Below are 20745 nucleotides of genomic sequence, written 5' to 3'. Positions count from 1 at the left end.
TCATCCCAATGACCACTTTGCCCTGCTTCTGGTGCACCTGTCATTTATTTTATTCACTTGTTACACACCCAGACCATGGGGGGTATCATGGCGTGGTTACAGACAGCTTTGGCATTAGTCATACAATTACATTTATACAGTGAGCAGTCGTTAACAACACAAGAAATCATATAGCACATACATGGACATTATTTACAGGCTCAGTTGGTGATTATATAGCACATACATGGACATTATTTACAGGCTCAGTTGGTGATTATATAGCACATACATGGACATTATTTACAGGCTCAGTTGGTGATTATATAGCACATACATGGACATTATTTACAGGCTCAGTTGGTGATTATATAGCACATACATGGACATTATTTACAGGCTCAGTTGGTGATTATATAGCACATACATGGACATTATTTACAGGCTCAGTTCGTGATTATATAGCACATACATGGACATTCTTTACAGGCTCAGTTGGTGATTATATAGCACATACATGGACATTCTTTACAGGCTCAGTTGGTGATTATATAGCACATACATGGACATTATTTACAGGCTCAGTTGATGATTATATAGCACATACATGGACATTATTTACAGGCTCAGTTGGTGATCTTGGGCTGACATGGATTAGCAGAGTGCAATGCTAATATACCTGCACCCTCTTTCTGCCCCCTTGCCTGCTCGTTTTCTACTAACCCAATTTGACCTGAAATATACATGACACTGGCTTTTGCCCCACAAACGAAACTCAAAATGGCGATGATGTTATTTGATCAATGTTTTATTTCCGTTCTTTTGTAGTTGATATTTAGCCAAGTAATGACCTATGGATGTGTGAACTTATAGCAAATGACACAGAGCCCCAAATAAAAACAAAAAAAGGATCGATCTTGTTTGATTTATGTTTAGATAATTAAAAACAGAGTTTTACTCTCAGCCTTTTTCGCCTTTACATTAAAAACGTGCAATCCCCTTCAGTGGCGTCGCCAGGAATCAAATTTAGGAGGGGCACAGAGGGGGCCACAGACAAAAATGGGGGTTGGGAAGGTGCCTATGAAAGGTGTGCGACGTCACAAGCACTCCTGCAGAGAGGCTTTTGTGCACACCAACTACCCACACCCCACTGCACCCCACCTCCCATCAGAATGTGGCTACATTCTGATGGGAGGGGCTGCAAGATGCTCTGCACACTATGGAGGTCGCTGCGCAAAAGCCGGGCAGGGACACCTGAGAAGTGGCTCGTGCTCATGTTCATACGATGGAGAATGCATACCAAGCTCACTGCTAGCCTTGAGAGAAAGGGAGAGTATTTGCCGTGTGATCTGCAGACATTTGCCTCAGTGAGTGTCACAACACTGCGAACAGAGAACACTGTCATTGCTCGCCTTAGGTTGGTGGGGGCACAAGGAGGGGCCCCGGATTTCAGAGGGAGGGCACGGCACCCCCAGCCGGCCTCTAGCGACGCCACTGATCCCCATACACCGAGATTTCTAGGGAACGAGGCCTACCTGCTTGAGTGCACGATAAAATGCCTTTAATGGCGATTGTCCTGAGAATCCGCACACTCTTGGCAACACCCATTATCTGAATGAAAACGCTCAGGATATTATTTTCTGACTGTCAACTGTGAAGTGTATTTGTGCATTTGAAGTATTCTTTCTAGTTATGGTTTATAATTTCATATTGGGAAATATTCCGTAGCAATGAAATTGTGACTTTTATTGTTTTCCTGTGTGCCTGTTTACAGGCCAAATTGGTGTTTTAATGTTTTTAAAAAAACATTTTACTAGCTGACTTGCATTGTCTAGACTGCTGTAAGGGTTTACCAGACCCCAGGGAGATTGCAGCATGGATTGCATCCCTTTGAAGCATGACAAGGGCGATTTTGTGGCGTGCGATATCATTGTTTGCCTCGGTGTTGCTTGTACTTTTATTCATTGAAATACATTGCCTTTCCGTCTGGGAATCAGAAGAGCAAAGTGCTTTGAGTACAGATGACTGTTCCTTGAAGCAGAGAGCCCAACCCCAGTAGTCTGGGCTCTCTGCTTCATATAACAAGAATTTTAATTGTGGATACCCCAGTGAACTTCCCTTTCTGTCTTACATGACCGAGCTTCATGCGTCACATGTGGCAGACCCCATGACCCACACCACTTTGCTCACCACACACGAGCTTCATACATCACGTGAGGCAGACCCCATGACCCACACCACTTTCCCTACCACACACGAGCTTCATACATCACGTGAGGCAGACCCCATGACCCACACCACTTTCCCTACCACACACAAGCTTCATACGTCACACGAGGGAGACCCCCATGACCCACACCACTTTCCCCACTACACACCAATCTGCCGTCCATTACTTCTGTTTCTTCGCCGTGTTTTGCTCTGTGTCCACCTGCCTTGTCCTTAGGCAGGCAAAAGAGTGAGCATGTGTGTGTGGTTCAGCACCGCAATGAAAGTGACAGCCCAGTGCTTGCACACAATTGTGTGCAGCCCTGGACTGTGATCCTCCTTCCTCTGCCCTGGCTCAATTACATTTAGGTTTAAGAAGTTTGACCCTGCACTAAACTGAAGCCTAACTCTTTAGGCAAGAAAATCAGTGGGTCAACCCATGTCATATCTACCACGTGGGGCAGTTTTCAGCAATGTGGTGTTCAGAGGGCCGCCAGCCATTCTGCAGAGTATCATGCAGCGTTACGCTGTTCACCAGTTGTGAATGCACTGTTTGTAGATGCACTATCATGATTTAACATGATACGATCTGCTGAACAGCATCAACATGTATTTTACAGTGGCAATGCTGGAGTATTATATTGCAAGGAATCTCATGAGGTGTTTGGGCATAACAAACATGAAGGAAGGATAGCCATGGGTGTGACTGCACTGTTTGTAGATGCACTCTCATGATTTAACATGATACGATCTGCTGAACAGCATCACCATGTATTTTACAGTGGCAATGCTGGAGTATTATATTGCAAGGAATCTCATGAGGTGTTTGGGCATAACAAACATGAAGGAAGGATAGCCATGGGTGTGACTGCACTGTTTGTAGATGCACTATCATGATTTAACATGATACGATCTGCTGAACAGCATCAACATGTATTTTACAGTGGCAATGCTGGAGTATTATATTGCAAGGAATCTCATGAGGTGTTTGGGCATAACAAACATGAAGGAAGGATAGCCATGGGTGTGACTGCACTGTTTGTAGATGCACTCTCATGATTTAACATGATACGATCTGCTGAACAGCATCACCATGTATTTTACAGTGGCAATGCTGGAGTATTATATTGCAAGGAATCTCATGAGGTGTTTGGGCATAACAAACATGAAGGAAGGATAGCCATGGGTGTGACTGCACTGTTTGTAGATGCACTATCATGATTTAACATGATACGATCTGCTGAACAGCATCAACATGTATTTTACAGTGGCAATGCTGGAGTATTATATTGCAAGGAATCTCATGAGGTGTTTGGGCATAACAAACATGAAGGAAGGATAGCCATGGGTGTGACTGCATTGACAGGCTACATGACCTGCTTTGGGGGCAATATTGGTGTATATATTGTGGAGTCAGTTCTACTGCTTTGAAAATGTGTTGCAAAATGTCCCACTCTACTGTTGGTAATCTGGAAGCTACTGGATTATTTCAAGTTACACTTCAAAACCAGTTTGTATGGCGTGCTACTACATTTTTCTGCGATACGTGCTGCAGAGTGAATTATTTTAAGGCATTATTTTTAAATTGTTCTCAGTCGAAGAACTCAACATGCTGCTGGGTGGTTAAGGCTTGCTTACTTGTTCAGGCCAATTCAGGGAAACATTTGCACCCCATCCACTTTGCAAATGAACACCCCTGGTTGGGGGAACCAGACCACCCCTAAACAAGAGGTTTTTCGTATTGCCACCAGCACCTCCCACACTCCTGGCATGTTGGTATTACTCCCCCACCCGGTACGCAACAAACCTGGGACTTGCTCTGATGCAGGATTTTGCTATAGGGCCTTCAGGCAGGAAAAGCAACACGCCCCCCCCCCCGCGGCCCCCGTGTTGTACTAGGCCTGGCATCCCTTCAAATGCTGAATGTGGAGGGGTGCTGGGTTTCATTGTAACATCAGCAGTGTTTCCCTTTCAAAGGAAATCATCTGGGCTGTTGCTGAGAGCTTTGGAAACAATCAGGAGGCCCTTTTTGGCCAGACATTAATATATTAGCCAATGGCAATGCAAAATGTAACCTTTTTGTAGTGATTACCCACTTCCAATTAACTGGAGGGTCTTGCTAATTATGATAGAAAATTAGGAGATTGCGATAATATATAGTCTTGCATAGTGCACCATTGGGCACACATGCGATATCACGCCGCCTCACACTGTAGCCATTCATAGACAGGATTCCGCCTAGCAGCAAGAAACACAACATGGAACAGGCTGTACACTTTGTCTCAGGAATGGCCACTAAGGCGATAGTTCCCAGCAATAGCTCAAAGCATGATACCGCTGCCATGGTGCTCTTAACACCGCTGCGCTGTTCAGCTACAAATTGCTCTAATAAAGGACGCATGGATGGCCTCACTATGAGTATGGCGACAAAGGTGTTGATAAATAACGCCTGTTTTGACCACTCTGCCTCATTTTAGTTTTGCAACCCGTCAGCATAAAAGGCTGCTTGTGAGCAGAGATGTTGCCTCCAATCCCAATGTCGGTCATGGTGCTCATGGTATTACTCGCACCAGTGCCCGACGAATCACCAGAAGGCCAATCAAACAGGTTGCACACCACCACCCCGGAGATACATTCACCCCAAGCACCCACCCTGTCCAACAACACACAAAGAGAGCTTCTTTACAATGCATCTGCGATATTATAATTCTGTACCTGGAATCTTTCTGTCAGCATTGTGGCCTCACTCTGGAGCAGAGCAAAAAAAGGTGGGCACCACACTTATGTGTACATATAGTCCAAAGTAATCATGTATCTTCTGTTATTAAGGTGTTTTCCAGGAGCTGACTGAAATGAGTCCAGAGACACCCAGACTTCAAATAACTATGTAGCAAGAAAGCTGGATAAAAAGATCCAGCTGTTCAGTCGCTCTCTAACGTTGTCCCAACTAAGGGGTTTCCAAGGAAAATATATTTCACTCTGATATGAGTTCCAATGTATCTTGTTTGAGTTTTCTGCAGTAAATCAGCCGTAGTCATCAGTGTCGGTTTCAAAAGTAGCTATATTTAGTTATATTTACTAAATGCTTCTTTAGTGAGGCAGACATCAGTGCATGTACATTTAAAGGTCATAGTGCCAATGCATTTCGGAGAATTATTCCTTCATCAGAGCGAACCTTATAGTCTATGATCATACAGTAACAGCAGATTCACAATTTGGTAAAGGTAAATAATGTAAAATGAACACATACCATAGGTCCCATGTTTCACATCGTTATCAGCACATGTGGTCAAGAAAGAAGGGAGAAATTCAAGGGGCGTATGTCAGTTACATAGTTGATCAATTTAACCTAGCGTTGTTTACATAAATGGAGTGTTTAACCCATATTACCTGCATTTGCAATTGTGTTGCGGTCATCTCAGGCAGTGCTGAGCCAATCCTTAATGCGACGTGGGCGCCGTAGTGTAGATTGCAGGAGCTAATAAAGGTATGTATCCCAAATTAATATTCCATTACCCTGATATCAAGGTCCCTTAATTATAAGCATCCCCTTGCTCACCTTCCAGCGTTCGTCGTGCGGCTTCACCCGAATATAGCTACTTTTGAAACCGACACTGATGACTACGGCTGATTTACTGCAGAAAACTCAAACAGGATACACTAGAACTCAAATCAGAGTGCAATATATTTTTCTCGGAAACCCCTTAGTTGGGACATCATTAGAGAGCGACTGAACAGCTGGATCTTTTTATCCAGCTTTCTTGCTACATGCTCACTCTGGAGCACGCCACTGCTACTAAATTGGTATGCAGATAACGAATAAACGAAGGGGAATTATGTCTGCCATCTTTAGGATCTATGTGAATCCTGTGGACAAAAATCCTGAATCCCAAAAGTGTTTTTTCTTTTTGCACCTTTCAGCACAATTATATGCGGTGGAGACCCCCCCGCTACTCCCCTTACTCCCCTCAAATTATAGATCACACAAATCCACCCCCCACATATTGCGCTGAAATGCATAGGAACAGTTTCGACATTTTGGGACTCGAGATTTTGATCTGCGAAATGATGGGGTGATGCCCCATTTTTATACTTATCGCTTTTAAAAATATCACGTTTTCTGAAATGTTGTTAATGGATCTAATAACGTATCCATTTTCCCTCTCACACATGCCTTTTGCGCTTTACTAAAGCATTCAATGGAGAAAAAGTTGCTAAAGTGCCCAAAACTTTACAAGAAGCACAAAAACTTCATACATAAAAGAACATACTCATATGATAATTGAAGGCTCGCTTGATGGTGGTGTGAGGTCTCCGCGAGGTCTGATGACAAAGGGTTGGAATGATACTGCAGGGGCATTTCATTATTGTTGGGCCAGTTTTATAAAGTGGTCTCCGGTCACGCAAATGTGAGCGGGAGTAGAGGTGAAATCACATTCCTTAGGCATTTATGAGATGCGGATCAGTTTTATGTAATGGTGAAAGGTCGTAGAAAGGTCAAACGAGGGAAGATTCGGAATGATATTGCATGGTCACTTCTGATTGGCGGATCAACCACCTACCGTGTAGTGGAAGAGGAACAATCCGCAGAAGAGGCTGTACAGGTCTGCGGTCAGCAAGGACAGGTTGACGGCAGTCGCGCTGGTCTTCTTGATGACCACCGGCATGAAGCTGTAGAGGCCAAACATGCAGGCGCTGAATCCCACGTACAGCAGCCCTGGGGGGGGGGGTGACAAGAACAACATCATCATGGATCCTCAGGACAAAAGTGAGAACTGAGCAGGCGAGGTTCAGCTACGTCCCTCGAAACTTCACAGAGGAACAAACCAAGAACAGACCAATGAGTAGCTCCCCAGTCAAACTTATAATAACATTCCTATGTTGTAAAAGTGCAGGTTACATACATTTGTTACTGAATTTGAAGAGGCAACAGTGGAGTATCAGAAATCTGACATGATGCTATGCCATTTCTAGCCGTGGGAGAGAACTCCCCCAGGATAATGCGATCCACCCACATTTTGTGCTGTTCTAGGCCCCAAGAACTTTAAAACCTTTCCGGAAATTCCTCTGGAAATGTTGGAGACTCACTCACCAATGGTAGCCCAAAAGAGGCCTGTGAAGCAGGGCAGGTTGGTGCCACCCCCAGCAGGGCCCTGTAACAGCCCCCAAAGTGCGCCTTGACATGTTAAACATTTCTTTCTATTTCTTGGGGTGCTGATCATAGGTCATCATAGGGTAGTCTGGTAGGAGGGGGAGGTATGACTGCTTTGCGTGTGGAGTTGGGTTGCCTAAGTCATCCCCTCACAAGTGACCAGTGAATAGTTCCAGGTTACAGAGCTTTGGAAGCGGTGCCCCACGAACATTCGTGTGCCACCTTTGTCAGGGTTGACCAGGGTTCACCGGATGGCTCCTTGCATTTATAGTAAGATATTATAAAGTAGTAGATCTAGTGTCGTCTACTAAGATTGCGCCCCAGAAAACTGCCTTTAGTTGTATTGTTTGAAATAAATAAATACCTTACAGAAACCATGTAGCACCACAACACAAAACCTACATGGCATTGGTAGGATAACTCAGGGGCAACGTGCTCACCTTGGAAGCAAGACGACACAGAGCAACACGGGTTCGATGCCCGGGTCCACGCTTAGAAACCTCTGTGTATTAAGCACGTTATAAATAACCCATCATATCATATCATCGTAGCATGGCACCATTCATTTTTTTGCTCTGCACTACCACGTAAACACGCATGATGGTCTGTTGCAGACTGTGCACCTAAGGGTTCTCCGACTCCTATTAAATTGCTAAACCTTTCCGAAAGTGTACAGCATTCTCATGAATACATTGTAAGACCTAAGAGGCCTAGGAGGTGCCTGAATGAAGCCTGTGCATTCGCTGGGCGCCCCCAGGCTGCAGGGAGGAGGATGGGTAGTGGTCTCGAACAGGCAAGTAGGGCCCGGTAATATTGCCCTTGCTCACCTATCATGAGTAGAGCGGTTCAATATGGCGGGTAACACCCTATCACTTTCAGTAACAGGATGTTCAGGCAGGGGCATGGTATGGCTACTTCAAATATTAGAGACCCACATATATTATTATCGAACAGCTATCTGAATTACTCCTTAGGGTGCCCTGAGGGGTCATGGGGGTCTAAAGAGTAGCCAAAACAGGCACCATGCCAAATCTTTCAGAGAGTTGTTTGAATAACCACAAAGCTGGGTTAGCCTGGGTTTCTGTGAATAAGCCAACCTTGCTCTCATTGGCTGAGAGGGGGGCGATGCTACCAATGCTACACTATGCCAGTCTGTCTTAAAGACACTCTGTTCCCACCAATAGAACAAAGGAGTAGCCTCAAAGGCCTTTGGTGCATCCATAAGACAGTATGGGAGACATTCCAGGCCAAGAAGACAGAAGAGGCCTAGCAGCGGACCAGTTCAAGTGGGCGTAAGCACCTGGTTCTAGCCGCAGTGCTGGGGGCCAGAACCTGGTTGCAAGCAGACTTCTTTGGAAAAGTGGTCTGTGGAGGACAGTACCCTAAAAGGTGTGGCAGGTGGCAACAAGATGATGATGTGGGGCGTCTCTAGGTTAGTGGCATCCTGAGAGATGGCACAGCCAATTCTACCAAGAAGGTGAAGCAGAAGGGCCACCAGGCAGGCACCTCCTGCAGCAGTTTTCTGGGCACCAGACAGAGTTTTGAGAGAATGCTCTTACTATGGCAGGGGTGCGGCCCTGGGCCTGGGCAGCTAACATAACACATTGCAGTGTGTTGTCCTTTTTGTGAAGTCGGGAGAACCATGAATCTTATAGAATCCGTGACAGAATCACACTATGCACCCTGGCCATCACGCACAAATGCCTCACAAATTCAGCCCCAAAATACCTTTGAGACAAAATCTGTAAACACCAACCCACACATTCTACGAGATCCGCTCACTCCCACAACCTGGTTGGTACCAAGATTCAATCTAAAAACAGCCGGAGGAGCCAGATTCCCAGTCCAAGCTGCCAAACGATGGAACTCTATCTCCATCCCTCTTAGACAGGAACCCTCCTTCCTCACCTTTAAAGCCAGAATACAAAATTGGCTGAGCAACAAGCCTCATCACTAAGATGCCATCACTATGTCAAAAATGACTGTGCACTGACTTCGCACTGCAAAAATACACTTTGCACAGTCCCATGAGCTAGGATTTGTGTCCGTAGTGCACAGCCACTTTTCAGCAGTGCAAACTAACTTTGAACCGTGAAAAAAATTCCATGCATCGGGCCCTTTGTGTCTCTGGGAACAAGTCTTTTTGGGGCATCTTAGACAGAATAATTTGATTTTAATAAGTTCTCCAAAATACATAATTTGTACGTTTAATCATTGTCTGCTTTACCCTTTTGAATGCCGCACTCCAAACATTATTTCATAAAAAGGTCAGCTGCTTTTTGCTTTCCAGGATTTGGAGTAGACAACGAAATCTCCAACAAATAGTCTTTAGCATTGCAGAAAATGTTAAGCTGTGAAATATCCCTTTGTGCCGCTTATTACAATGCGAATATTTCCAGTAAATATGTTATAAGTCAATACAAGCTTTCCCATAGCGTTCAAAAGGAAATTGAATGCAACTAAAACACACATATAAAAAAATCCTCTCAGAAGCCATGAAAGACCATTTTCTTGCCTTATAACAGTTACTATAAATATTTGCCAAAACATAAGTGGTAGGAATATGATTACTGTTCAAGGAGTTTAGTTTTGACTAAGTAAAACACTTTAGAAATCCAGGTGCACAAAACGAATATACAGAATGTGGGTTTGAGAATCAAATTCTAGGAAGGGAAGACCCAGAGATACACCAGAGACTGCATACTAACAGAATATATTTCAAAGACATGGGTAATTCTTACTTCAATGTATTGTGGCCATATTCTGGGGCTACTAATGCTGGGCCAATAACTGCATGAATGACTGCGCCAGTGCACCATGTCCCGAATCTACAGCTTTCCACATCACCTCCCTCCAGGTTATTCACCATCCATGTTTGTTGCCTTTTCTGTCATTTCCCTGTAACATTATTTCACTTGGTGGGATGGCATATATATCCAAAGGACTTGTTCTGGCAGTCTCTGCATAGGAAGGTGTGCATGTATTCTACTCAGGATCTAAAGCCCCGCATCTCCCAGGCAGTCCCATGACAGAAAAGGATGCCTTGCAAGGAGGCCGGCAGCTCCAGGTCTGTTGGCTTGACCGCCAACATGAGACATTCTGTGGCATCACTAATAAAGGAAAATAATGTATGATATATTGGAACCAGTGAATTACAGGATCAAGAGAAGCGTAATGGCAGCAAGGGGCAGAGCACGCTGCAGAAACCGAACCGTTCTTTTTCATTGGGTGGCCACGGAGCAATGTCAAGGGAAGGCGATGGATGTGGTCTACTTGGATTTCAGATATATGTTCTCACTGAAATCAGTAAGGGTTCATTATAGTTACCATACTATATTCCCAGAGCAGAGTCGTGGCAACTAACAGCCATCTATTGCAAGGGGACAGCAAACTTTTCTTGAGGTAGAAGGTCAATAATATCCACATAGGAGCTTGAAGTATCCTTCTTCTTGGTCTGTATAGCCTGCTAGCCTGCCCGCTGTAAGGCCTTCAGAAGGCCTTTCTGCGCACACCCTAGGCAAGCTGAACGCTATTCGGAGGGAAGCAATTGTGCTTCAGGGCGCATGTCTGAAGAAGCGGACAAGATGTCCAAGATGTCCACAGGCCCTCAATGAACTACTTTACTGCGCAAAGCTGCATGAAGGTTCTCTGCTATTGGGGATCAGACGCTGTTATTCACGCCGCCGTTTCAAATCTTCTTCGCTTTGACAAAAAAGGATAACCTACTTCCACATCAGTTCTTCAAAAATAAAGCTTTCATAATTGTTGGGATGCAGAGCTCTGGTAATGGAAGCATTGGCCCCGCTCCCGCGGGATGCAGTGGTATGCATGGCATAGCTAACTAGCTTCTTCCGAAAGCCGCAATGGATATGTGCATATATTATCGTCCCCATGGCTCTTTTTGAGCTTTTCAGCTTTTTGTGTGCATATATCATCCCTTGACCAGGCAAGTTTAAAAAAAGGGGTTCAGAAAAGCTTTTCGTTGTGTTGTACACGGTGTCGTCCAAAAATGCTGAATGCTGTTTTACTGCGCGTTCAGCATGAACGAAAAGCCGAATCCCATAATACCGAACAAGGGGAGCAGGAGTTGCAGGGGTGTTCCCTGCGTCCTTTGTATGGTATAATGTGTTCGGAGGGTGCAGGGGTGTCCCTTGCTTCCATAAAATGAATTTGGGAGGAAAACAAAGAATTTAAAAAAAGGACCCTGTCATGGCCGTTCCAACCCACATTAGGGATAGGGAACTGACATTGCATGGCAAAGTGCAAGGCAAGGCACAGGAGTGAAGGTAGGTTAGCCGGCAAGAGGTAGATATGGGTGCATGGGTTGCTGGTAAAGAGAATGCGGCAGAGTGTGATCTATGTGATCACTGCACACCTCCATTTTCATATTCAACATTTCCGTGTGCGAAATATCGGGATGCGCAGTGAACACATAGATCCGTTCTACACAGTGAGGATTCTCTAACATTTTTAGCATGGGAACTAAGGCTGTAAAGTGGATTAGGAGCGGCCTGAATAACACAAAGCAAAGAGTGCTGGTACATGTAGTTCACTCTGAGGAAAAGAGGGTTGCAAGTGGAATTAACCATACAAGTGTCGAGACTTGTTTTTACTCTGAATGGATTATACCAAAGAGGTCAGTATGGGGGGCTGTGGACACAAACCACCCGGTACACATCTCTTCAGAAGTGGGGTAGAGCCATCCAGTGGTGGAAGGCAGTCCAGTAACTGGTTAAGCTTCAGGACATTGGAGGGGTGATGATGATGAAGCAGAAGACAATCTCAGTGTCATCAGTAGCAAAGCGATACTTCAAGCCAAAGGAGGAAATGAGTTTGCCGAGGGAAGAGTCCTATAGGGTGAAGAGGAGCTGGGGTCTGGGCTTGATACCTTAAGGAAGAGACTTGGGGACGGGTGTCTAGGAGGAGCTCTTGGATTTCCAAGTGATGGAGAAGAAGCAGACAGATAGGAGGACATCCAGTCTAGTAGGGTGTGCTTGAAGCCACTGAGGGAAAGTATTTTAAGTTGGGAGGTAGAATCCACAGTTTTGTAGATAGGAGAGAAGACTAAAAGAATGAGGATGGAGGCGAGGGGAGAGTGGAGGCAAAGTGGTAAGAGAACTGGTGACATGGGTGAGAGTAGTCTTCGTAGAGCACTTGGGCTGGAATCCAGATAGAGACGGGCCAGCAACTGAAAGCATTGCAATAGAGCCCTCTCATGGATTTTAGAGTGGTGTGAAAGGAGGGAGGCAGGTTTGTAAAAGGAGAGTTATAATGCAGTGATAGTGAATAGAGGTGACAGGCGCAAGCTCCATAATAGTTGTCCATGCAAAGGAGTCACCTGGAGTGCAGGATGGGTTGGCAGAGCCAATGATGGGCAAAGTTTCTTCTTGGAGGGGTGGGGGAAAAGTGGCATAGAAAGGGTAGAGTGGTAAGTGGGAGGAGGGAAGATTGAGAGACAAAGGCTGGATAGGTTGTCCTGTATTTTGGCGATTCCATTAGGGAAGAAGGAGCCAAAATCATGTGCAGTTAGATAGGAGGAAACATAGGAGCTTTTAGGGGAGTAAGCATGGTCTAGATGGTCATGGATGGGGTCTGATAATGCGAGCAAAGAGAGGAAATAAGATTATTGTGATAGAAGTGGCTGCACTGGCAGCTGTTCTCAGGATTAGTAGAGAGTCCTTGTAGGCAGTGGGGAAAATGGAGAGTCAGCCAGTAAATAAAGCAGTGATGCATTGCTGTCCTTCGTAGCTACATGGTGTGGGAGATCATTGGTTGAGGGAGCGGGCAGAAGGGTGTGACAAATCAATTTCCGGGGCACCAGTGGTCCAGGGATGAATATAATGTTCGAACCATCAATCAGCCCCACACATCTAGTACACCATAAGGGATCCAAACAGATTGGAAACCCAAGCAAATTATAAACCGCCTTGTCCGATTTTGGTAACGTGGACGGAATGGCAGGCTTATCTCCGAAAGGTTTGTTGCAACACAGCGAAAATACAATTATTACCCAATGATGAAAGGGACTTTCTATTCAAGGTTGTATACAAATATCTACCTTATTATTATCACAACAGACAGTTTTAGAAACACTACAAAATACAACCTACCCTCTATAGGAATGCAGAAGACACACAGTTTCCAAGAAAGAAAAGGGATGCACTCTCGATACTGGCAGGAGGGTAGTCGGTATGCTTAATAATCACAACAGTTCAAGGTTACATGGCTTCAGCAAAAAGTGAGCAATGGGTCTTAAAAATGTCTCTAGAGGCCTTCTGGGAAGGACCAGGGGTACAGAATCACAATTTACCTTGTGCTGTGGGTGTTCTTAGTGCTCAACAGGGTTGAGTCGGCTTCAGGGCACTTTGCAGCTTCTGTGACAGAGTTCAAGATGGGAGTCAGCTGCGGGTATCAGGCTGCAAGACGGTTCGGCGAGCGAACCTGGACTAACAGCTGCAGGCTGGCCAATGCAGTGGCTCTGGGTTATGAATCGTTGTCTCAGCGCTGGTTGGTGGTTCTGAAGCACTGGTCGAGACATCTCAGGTGTCTTTAAGTGACTGCGGCTTGACAAAGGTCAGCATTGCAGTCAGTTGCAGCTCGAGGCACTAGACTGGCTCGAAATGTCCATTAAGGTAGACGTCGGTAGATGCTTGTCGAGCAACTCCACCCAGCTTCTTCAATGAGCTTGTGTCGTCCTTTAAGGCAGATGGCCCAAACCTGATGAGTGTGTTGCAGGCAGCTTCCTTGTCCTTTGTTTCGGGTTTGAGACCCTGTGGCACTTCCCACCTAGGAAGTTTCCTGCAGCGCCTAGCAGGGCACGCTGTGTGCTGGCTGGGTACCGGTTCTGGTTTGGCTGGTTTGGCTGGAGGGTCCTCTGAATTCGGTATCTCCCTCTGTTCCCTGGGAGATGTTCACTGGCGGAAGATGTAAGGCAGACTGTATTTCAGCCAGAGTCAAATGATGAGTTCTTCTTGCTACTCTTTGCAAAGTCTTCAAATGATCTGCCAAAAGAGGGATTCAGCCCTCTTTTAAAGCCAAATCGGCCACAGCGATTGGTGCAGGCTAAGCCTACCTTAATGAACCAACCCTGGGTCCCCACCAACAATCTCCTGTATGCGTGAGGTCATAACCAGAGTGCATTGCAACAGAAAAGGTAAAGGGGTGAAAACATGTAATACTAAGTCCCACCCATCTTCCTGTCTGTTGTGGATCAAAGGGTCTACCTGGTTAATTGAGCTCTCTGTGGTCCCTGATTAAAGTGGCAGTTCTCCCTTGAAGCTGAGGCCAGACCAGACTTTTGGTCACCGCCAAACCACCTTCTGAATGGGCTCCCCCTGCGGGGATGACTACTGTAAACAGCTGTCGCAAAACATGACTTTTCACTGCCCTTGTTACTAAGAGGTGGGAGCTGGCTTCAGGTTGACACAGATGCATATCAAAAGTGTTGGGGTTTCCTGACTTTTGTTACCTCTGCGACCAGGCCCCTCGTGGGCCTGCTTGAATTAACTCTCATAACAATGCATCGCTGCCACCAGCAGGGCCAACAGAGGATAGGGCGGATCCATGGAGCCTTTCTTATTTAATCAGGCTGGCCATGGCAGGAGGAAGGCTTTGCCCTCCCCCTTCTGATATGCATTGTGTACTCCACCTGTCAGATCCCAAATAAATATGACAGGGAGGACTGTGCCTCTATGCTGTGTCCACCCAGAGTAGATGTGTCTAGGCGTAGAGTGAGTATAGGAAAATGTGTACGGATTAGACCGACACATTTTCCGGAGGTTGATCTACCATCATTCAATTTCATTTAAAAAGTTCAAAAAAGCCCAGGCGAGAGCACACCCACCATGCGGATGGTCAAATTCCTCACATGCATGAAAGACAACTGGAACATTATGCCACTTGCACCAACACCAAATAAAATAATATCAAGGCGTTCAAAACCGATTGGATCATTTTATCCAAATCAGCAGACGCTTGCTTGGAAAATGGCTGAACAAGGTCTGAAAATCATAGCCACTGGTGATGCCTCGCAAACACTTGGAATGGGGTGCGATGGCATGGGATGCTGTTGAAAAGTTGTAGAAATTGCCATGCCTCTTCACCTACATTCTTCTTTGCTTTTATTGTTGTGGCTGAAATGTATGGACATTTGAGGCCTGATTCACAGAAGAGTTTTATAATGGTGCAATCCCATAGGAAAACCAGGCCCTTGATGTTTAAACCAATCCAAAAAAAAATGTTTTTAAAAAAAAGAAAATTAGAATGAGTCAAGATAATCAGAGTTACTTTTACTCATAAGTGAATAAAAGTGGCTAAAGAGCTCCCTACACAATTTAAGACGATCTCTTCCTAAATACCTGGAGGCAAATACATCCATTTATGTTTCACTGTGAAGTCTTCGGACTGGCAGGGTCGTCTCTACCGTCTCATCATGAAACCTGAAAACTAGTGGCCACGCACTTACGGACAAATCAAAATGGCGTCCGTCTTTTATGTCTTCAGAATGGCGCAGTCTAACAAGCATTGTCTCACTTGCTGGAGCCAAGGGAGCAAATGAGTCAGTGCGAGAAAACCACTGCTTTATATAACGTGCACAGACAAGGAGCTCTAATCATTAAACGTGTGCTGTTTTTAACCGGCAAGTGGCCTTTCTTACAATGTTATTGAGAAGGAAATGAACAGAAATCGATAAAAAACAATACTGAAAGTAGAGTGTATTGAAGAAAGTGAAAGGGCTACATCTGAATAGAAAAACGAATGACAAGACCCCGGCAACCCAAATTCTGAAAACTAACTCAACTGCTCTAAATAACAAAATACTACAAACCTGGAAAAAAACAATAACCAAAGAAATGGTACAAGAAAACATATCGGAAGAACTTCTAACGAAACGTCCTCAACACGCTAAAACCAAAATGCTACAAAACGATTGGATCAAAACCATCGAAAAGAAAAATACATACAAACGGATTCTGCAGTGAAACAAGGACAACAGAAAACTACATGAACCGCAACCATACTTCTTGTCATTCCCTGATCCAACTATCAGATCAACCTTCTTAAAAATCCGCCTGAACACTTTACCAACTAATGATTACTTGGCATCAATAAGACAGATCCCAAAAAACCAGAACCACTGTCGATTCTGTGAAATCATCACGACACCAGAAACCATATTCCATTTGCTTATGGAATGTCCCTCTCTCGCCAACCACCGCAAGCAGTTTGGGGCCTATTTTGACATGGCCTCGCAGCAAATGACAACAGATGAAAGATGGGCTGCGATTCTCAGTGGACAAAATAACAAATACACATTCACAGCTGTCCTTTACCTTCACAGCATTCTCGAGATTAACGGAGGAAAAATGCTTTCTTAGCAATGTAGACTACATTGCTGTCTCTTCTTCTATCCACGTACTTCGCACGAATCACAAGATGAAAAAGTTTGAGACAAAACTAAAACATCCAAAAAAAAAAAAAAATTATAATAATTCCCTGAGCATATGCGACTGTGCTGTTATCCCAGAGGCCATTGTCAGGGAGGAGCGATAAACAGACACCTGGCTCCCAGGGCGTGCATACCCCAACTGTGGGGGAATGCAGGGGAGGTTGCTGCAGGCAGAACGGTTTGAAAAAGTGGGTATTGTCCCATTGACTCAATACTTCATAATTCTGCTCCCCAATTTTATTTTTAGGAGCAGCAGCCCCTTGGTAGAGGGCATTAGGATCATTACAGTGACAGATTAGAAGCCAATGTAAGAGCATTTTTCAAGAATGTGTAAAAAATGTAATTAAATAAAGATAGATAGGGTATGAAAGAAGGGTAGCTATGGTAAGATAGCTCACTGAGTTAAGTGCGTACTTCAGAGATCTTTGTTTAACCTGCAACAGCTGGGTATTGACCTGCTACAGGGGAATGTAGCATAGCATGAAACACTACTACAGATTTGATATTTTAACAGGCACTCTGTCGGTTAAATCGCACATACATACATGTATTTTCATGTTCTCTATTCTCATGAAACAGCTTGTCCAAACATGTGCATTACATTGATGTTATCCCACTCTTAGCCCCTGTTATGGGAATTAGCCAGCAACTCATATGATTTTTGGAATCAAGAGAAAGGGCCTTAAATGTTGGCGGGACCAATGTGAGTTTCTGATTTGTGGTCTAATATAGACCTGTCGGTCGAAGCTAGCTTGGCTTTCAAGTTACGCACAGCATGTTATTGGACATTTCAGCAGGCTCTAAAAAATGCTTATTTTGCAGAATTCAAATATTACTTTACATTTTTCCCAAAATGGTATGATCCCCAAAAGGGGGTAAAACAGCCGAGTTTCCAAAGATATTTAGCTGAACCCTTTTTGCAACATTGGTAAGAAATGGTGACCAATATATTGACTGTGAGGTTATAGCCACCGGTCTCTAGACTTCTGACATAAGCTAATGCAAATCAGGTGCACGAGCCACCAGGGAAAGCATCAGGAAAGATGCAGAGCATGCCTGCAACAAGAAGTGCTGAACACACAGGATGCAGGGAGAGTGTGTGTGTGTGTGTGTGTGTGTGTGTGTGTCTCACAGTCTCCGAAGCCCCTTGTCTACCAGGGCACCATTCTCTTATGGAGAAAACCAGCAAAAGTGATGATGGATATGGTTGAGCTAATGTTTCTTAGCCGCTGGGTTTCTTCTGGGCTGCTTCCATTCCATTCAACTTCAAGCACCTGCGCCAGTGCAGTAGGGTAGAACCATACCTAAATCAGCCTTAACCCACTCACACAAGGCGAGAACAGGAGGGCACCCTGAACTGCCCGATCGTGTGCCCACTGCAGCCAGGTTTCCACTGTGTTGGGCCTTCATCAGTGAGGTGCAGCTTGAACCCTCTGGCACAGGGTACTCGGTATCCCGTTGGGGTACATACCCCAGTCATCCACTTAAGATGATTTAAAAAAACAAAAAAGTGACCTAAAAAGTGATGGGTGGATATGGCTAAGCAAGCAGAGCGTTTCCGTCCCATCTCTAACACAAATGGGCTAAACTATGCACACTGTGTTGGGCCAATTCTGCAGGATGCGTACAGTCTAATATGGCGTTAGCACCGGCACACATGGACTTACCTATCTGCCAATCCCAGGGTACCTTCAGCAGCTCCTTGTGCTCCATTATTGCACTAAAAGATAAAGAGAAATGAAAGAAAAAATGTTGGTTGCGTGAAATATTAGTGAATTGTCTTTCATTGGCCCCTAGGGGTCCTGTGATCAATGCCAGTGGGTGTGGACTTGTTAACACCAAGCGTATTGGGAACTGGGATAGCCACTGGCAGATATGGGCTACACATCCACTTGAGTGCTAAGGGCGTGTATGTTCGTCCTGAATTCCCATAGCAAATCCTGGTAGGCTCCACCCACTCCTGCAGTTAAAGGTTTGTCATTTGTAAGACTAGAAGATGGCACCAGTAGAGAGAGAGAGAGAGAGAGAGAGAGAGAGAGACTGGAAAAAGATAGGCTATAATGACTCCAGGAATAGGTCTCGTTTTTTCTTCTTGTCTTCTCATTATGTGCTTTTGTGGCCTACTTGCAATCAATGGGCCACATTACAAGTCTGGCGGTAGTCGTGCCGGTAAAACCGGCAGGCTGCTGCCGGACTTGCAAAATTTTCCGGCACCTGGCTTGGCTGTTTTATCGGAGCATTACAGCCCCGGCCAGAAAAGGTAAATCCCCATTCCCATTCAGTCCTGTAGGACTCAATGGGACTGGGGAGCATGGAAGCAACGGCACCGTGTGTAACAGTGCTGGTGCTTCCATGTAAGTCTGCGAGCGGGTGCCGTCCCGCCGCCAGGTCAGGCCTGGCAGTGACGGACGACAGCTGCTTGCAGAATCAGAGTGTGCCGGTCCGCTAACAACAGTGGCAGTAAGCTTACCGGCACCGTTGTTACCGGACCGGCACACTCGTAATGAGGCCCAATGTCTTTGTGCATGCATACAGTGCCAGGTTCAGAGCAAAACCCGCAAATCTCCCTTTCAAGTTTTGCCACTGTCTTCCTGTCTGCACACAGCGCATAAACCAGTCCTCCCAGCCAGCAACCTTGGCTGCACATTAGAAGCCCTCATCCTCTCTCACATCAACGGGGGCAGCGCCATCTTTGCAGGCCTTCTCAACTCCACCCTCAGCCGCCTTTCATGCTGTTGCTGCCTAATCACTGAAATAATGACTGCAACAGCTCCATGCCCAAGGCCACCGCTGAATACCTCTCGAGGTACACTACAGTGGTTACTTTGTAAAGGAATAAGGGCCAGGCCCAAATAATTAGCAGCACATCTTTGACACATCGGGGAGGGGAATCTCCATGCCACTCTTGCTACCTCCACCCACTGCTGGCAATAGTGTCAACACATTTGGGTTACAGCTGCAACTCGCATCGGCTCTTTGGGGTTGATGGATGCACTGATTATGGCAGATATGCGATTTACAAATACCAATCAACATTGCATAAAATAACCAGCTGTATCTTGAAATGAAACACAAGTTTAATTGCTTCTTTAAACACATAATCATTGTTAACAATTTACTCTGATTCTACAGGTGGCAGGTGGGACTTTTTGACTGTCTTTCCCTAGAAAATAGAGCAAACGTGGTTCCCCCCTTTGGAAGATTGATGGGCAAAAGCAGGAAAAATCATCACTGAACTGACAAACTTTCCTGTGAAACAATGAAGCAAGATCGTCTTGTTTGCTCAGGACAGGTGCTCCTCCTTGACAGTGGCCTTTGTCCAGGCATTTCCCCAGTGCTGGTGCTGCTGGATACCATTTCGTCGTCAACACACCCTTCTGTGGCACTGCTGCTGGTTATTACAGTAAATAACCAGTTGCACCATGTCATGCAGGCTGACCGAGCAGTGTGTGGGCATGGTCAGCACGGGTGCCCAGCAATGTCAACTCCCAACTCATTGTTATTCCTGGAAATGGATAACTAGCATTGCCACACCATTGTGGGTGATCAGATTTATGTACTAGAATGAGCTAGCCCAGGGTAAAGAGACATGCCCAGACATGCCCAGTTCACACGGTTGCGTGTTGTGTGAGTACTACTGACTGACAGTTACAATAATAAAGTTGCCAAAACACCACATTATAATGAAACGTTGTCTGAGACAGTAAGTGCCGGGGCTGAGAAATAAGTGCCAGGGATGAGCCCTGGCAAACACCTCCACAAATTAGGCACTGGACCACATCCAGTTCAAGTAGCTTTAAATCATGTATGAAGTGCCTTCATGCCGCAAACCTGGCTATCCGAATGAGACATTACCATCAGCAGCGGCGTTCTTCAGTGAACCACCTTTGCTGTGATGTCATTTCCTTCAGTACGGCTCTGTCCCGCGCTGATGGCATGACTAGAAGCGGTGTTCCCC

The 20745-nt window shown here is 45.4% G+C and overlaps 1 protein-coding gene across 1 annotated transcript in view; it reads right to left on the bottom strand.

Moving 5' to 3' along the window:
* Positions 1 to 20745, bottom strand: part of SLC35F1 (solute carrier family 35 member F1) — a 1067107-nt gene that overhangs the window by 107039 nt on the left and 939323 nt on the right. Inside the window, exons 6-7 of the mRNA XM_069606621.1 lie at positions 18455 to 18507; positions 6750 to 6904 (exon numbers count right to left, since the gene is read on the bottom strand). Coding sequence (XP_069462722.1) covers positions 6750 to 6904; positions 18455 to 18507 — 208 coding nt within the window. The remainder of the gene's footprint in view (positions 1 to 6749; positions 6905 to 18454; positions 18508 to 20745) is intronic.

This window comes from Ambystoma mexicanum, chromosome 4p (genome assembly GCF_040938575.1).
Source record: "Ambystoma mexicanum isolate Mex_15411 chromosome 4p, UKY_AmexF1_1, whole genome shotgun sequence".
Lineage (NCBI taxonomy): Eukaryota > Metazoa > Chordata > Amphibia > Caudata > Ambystomatidae > Ambystoma > Ambystoma mexicanum.
This window is presented reverse-complemented; position numbering and strand designations above follow the sequence as displayed.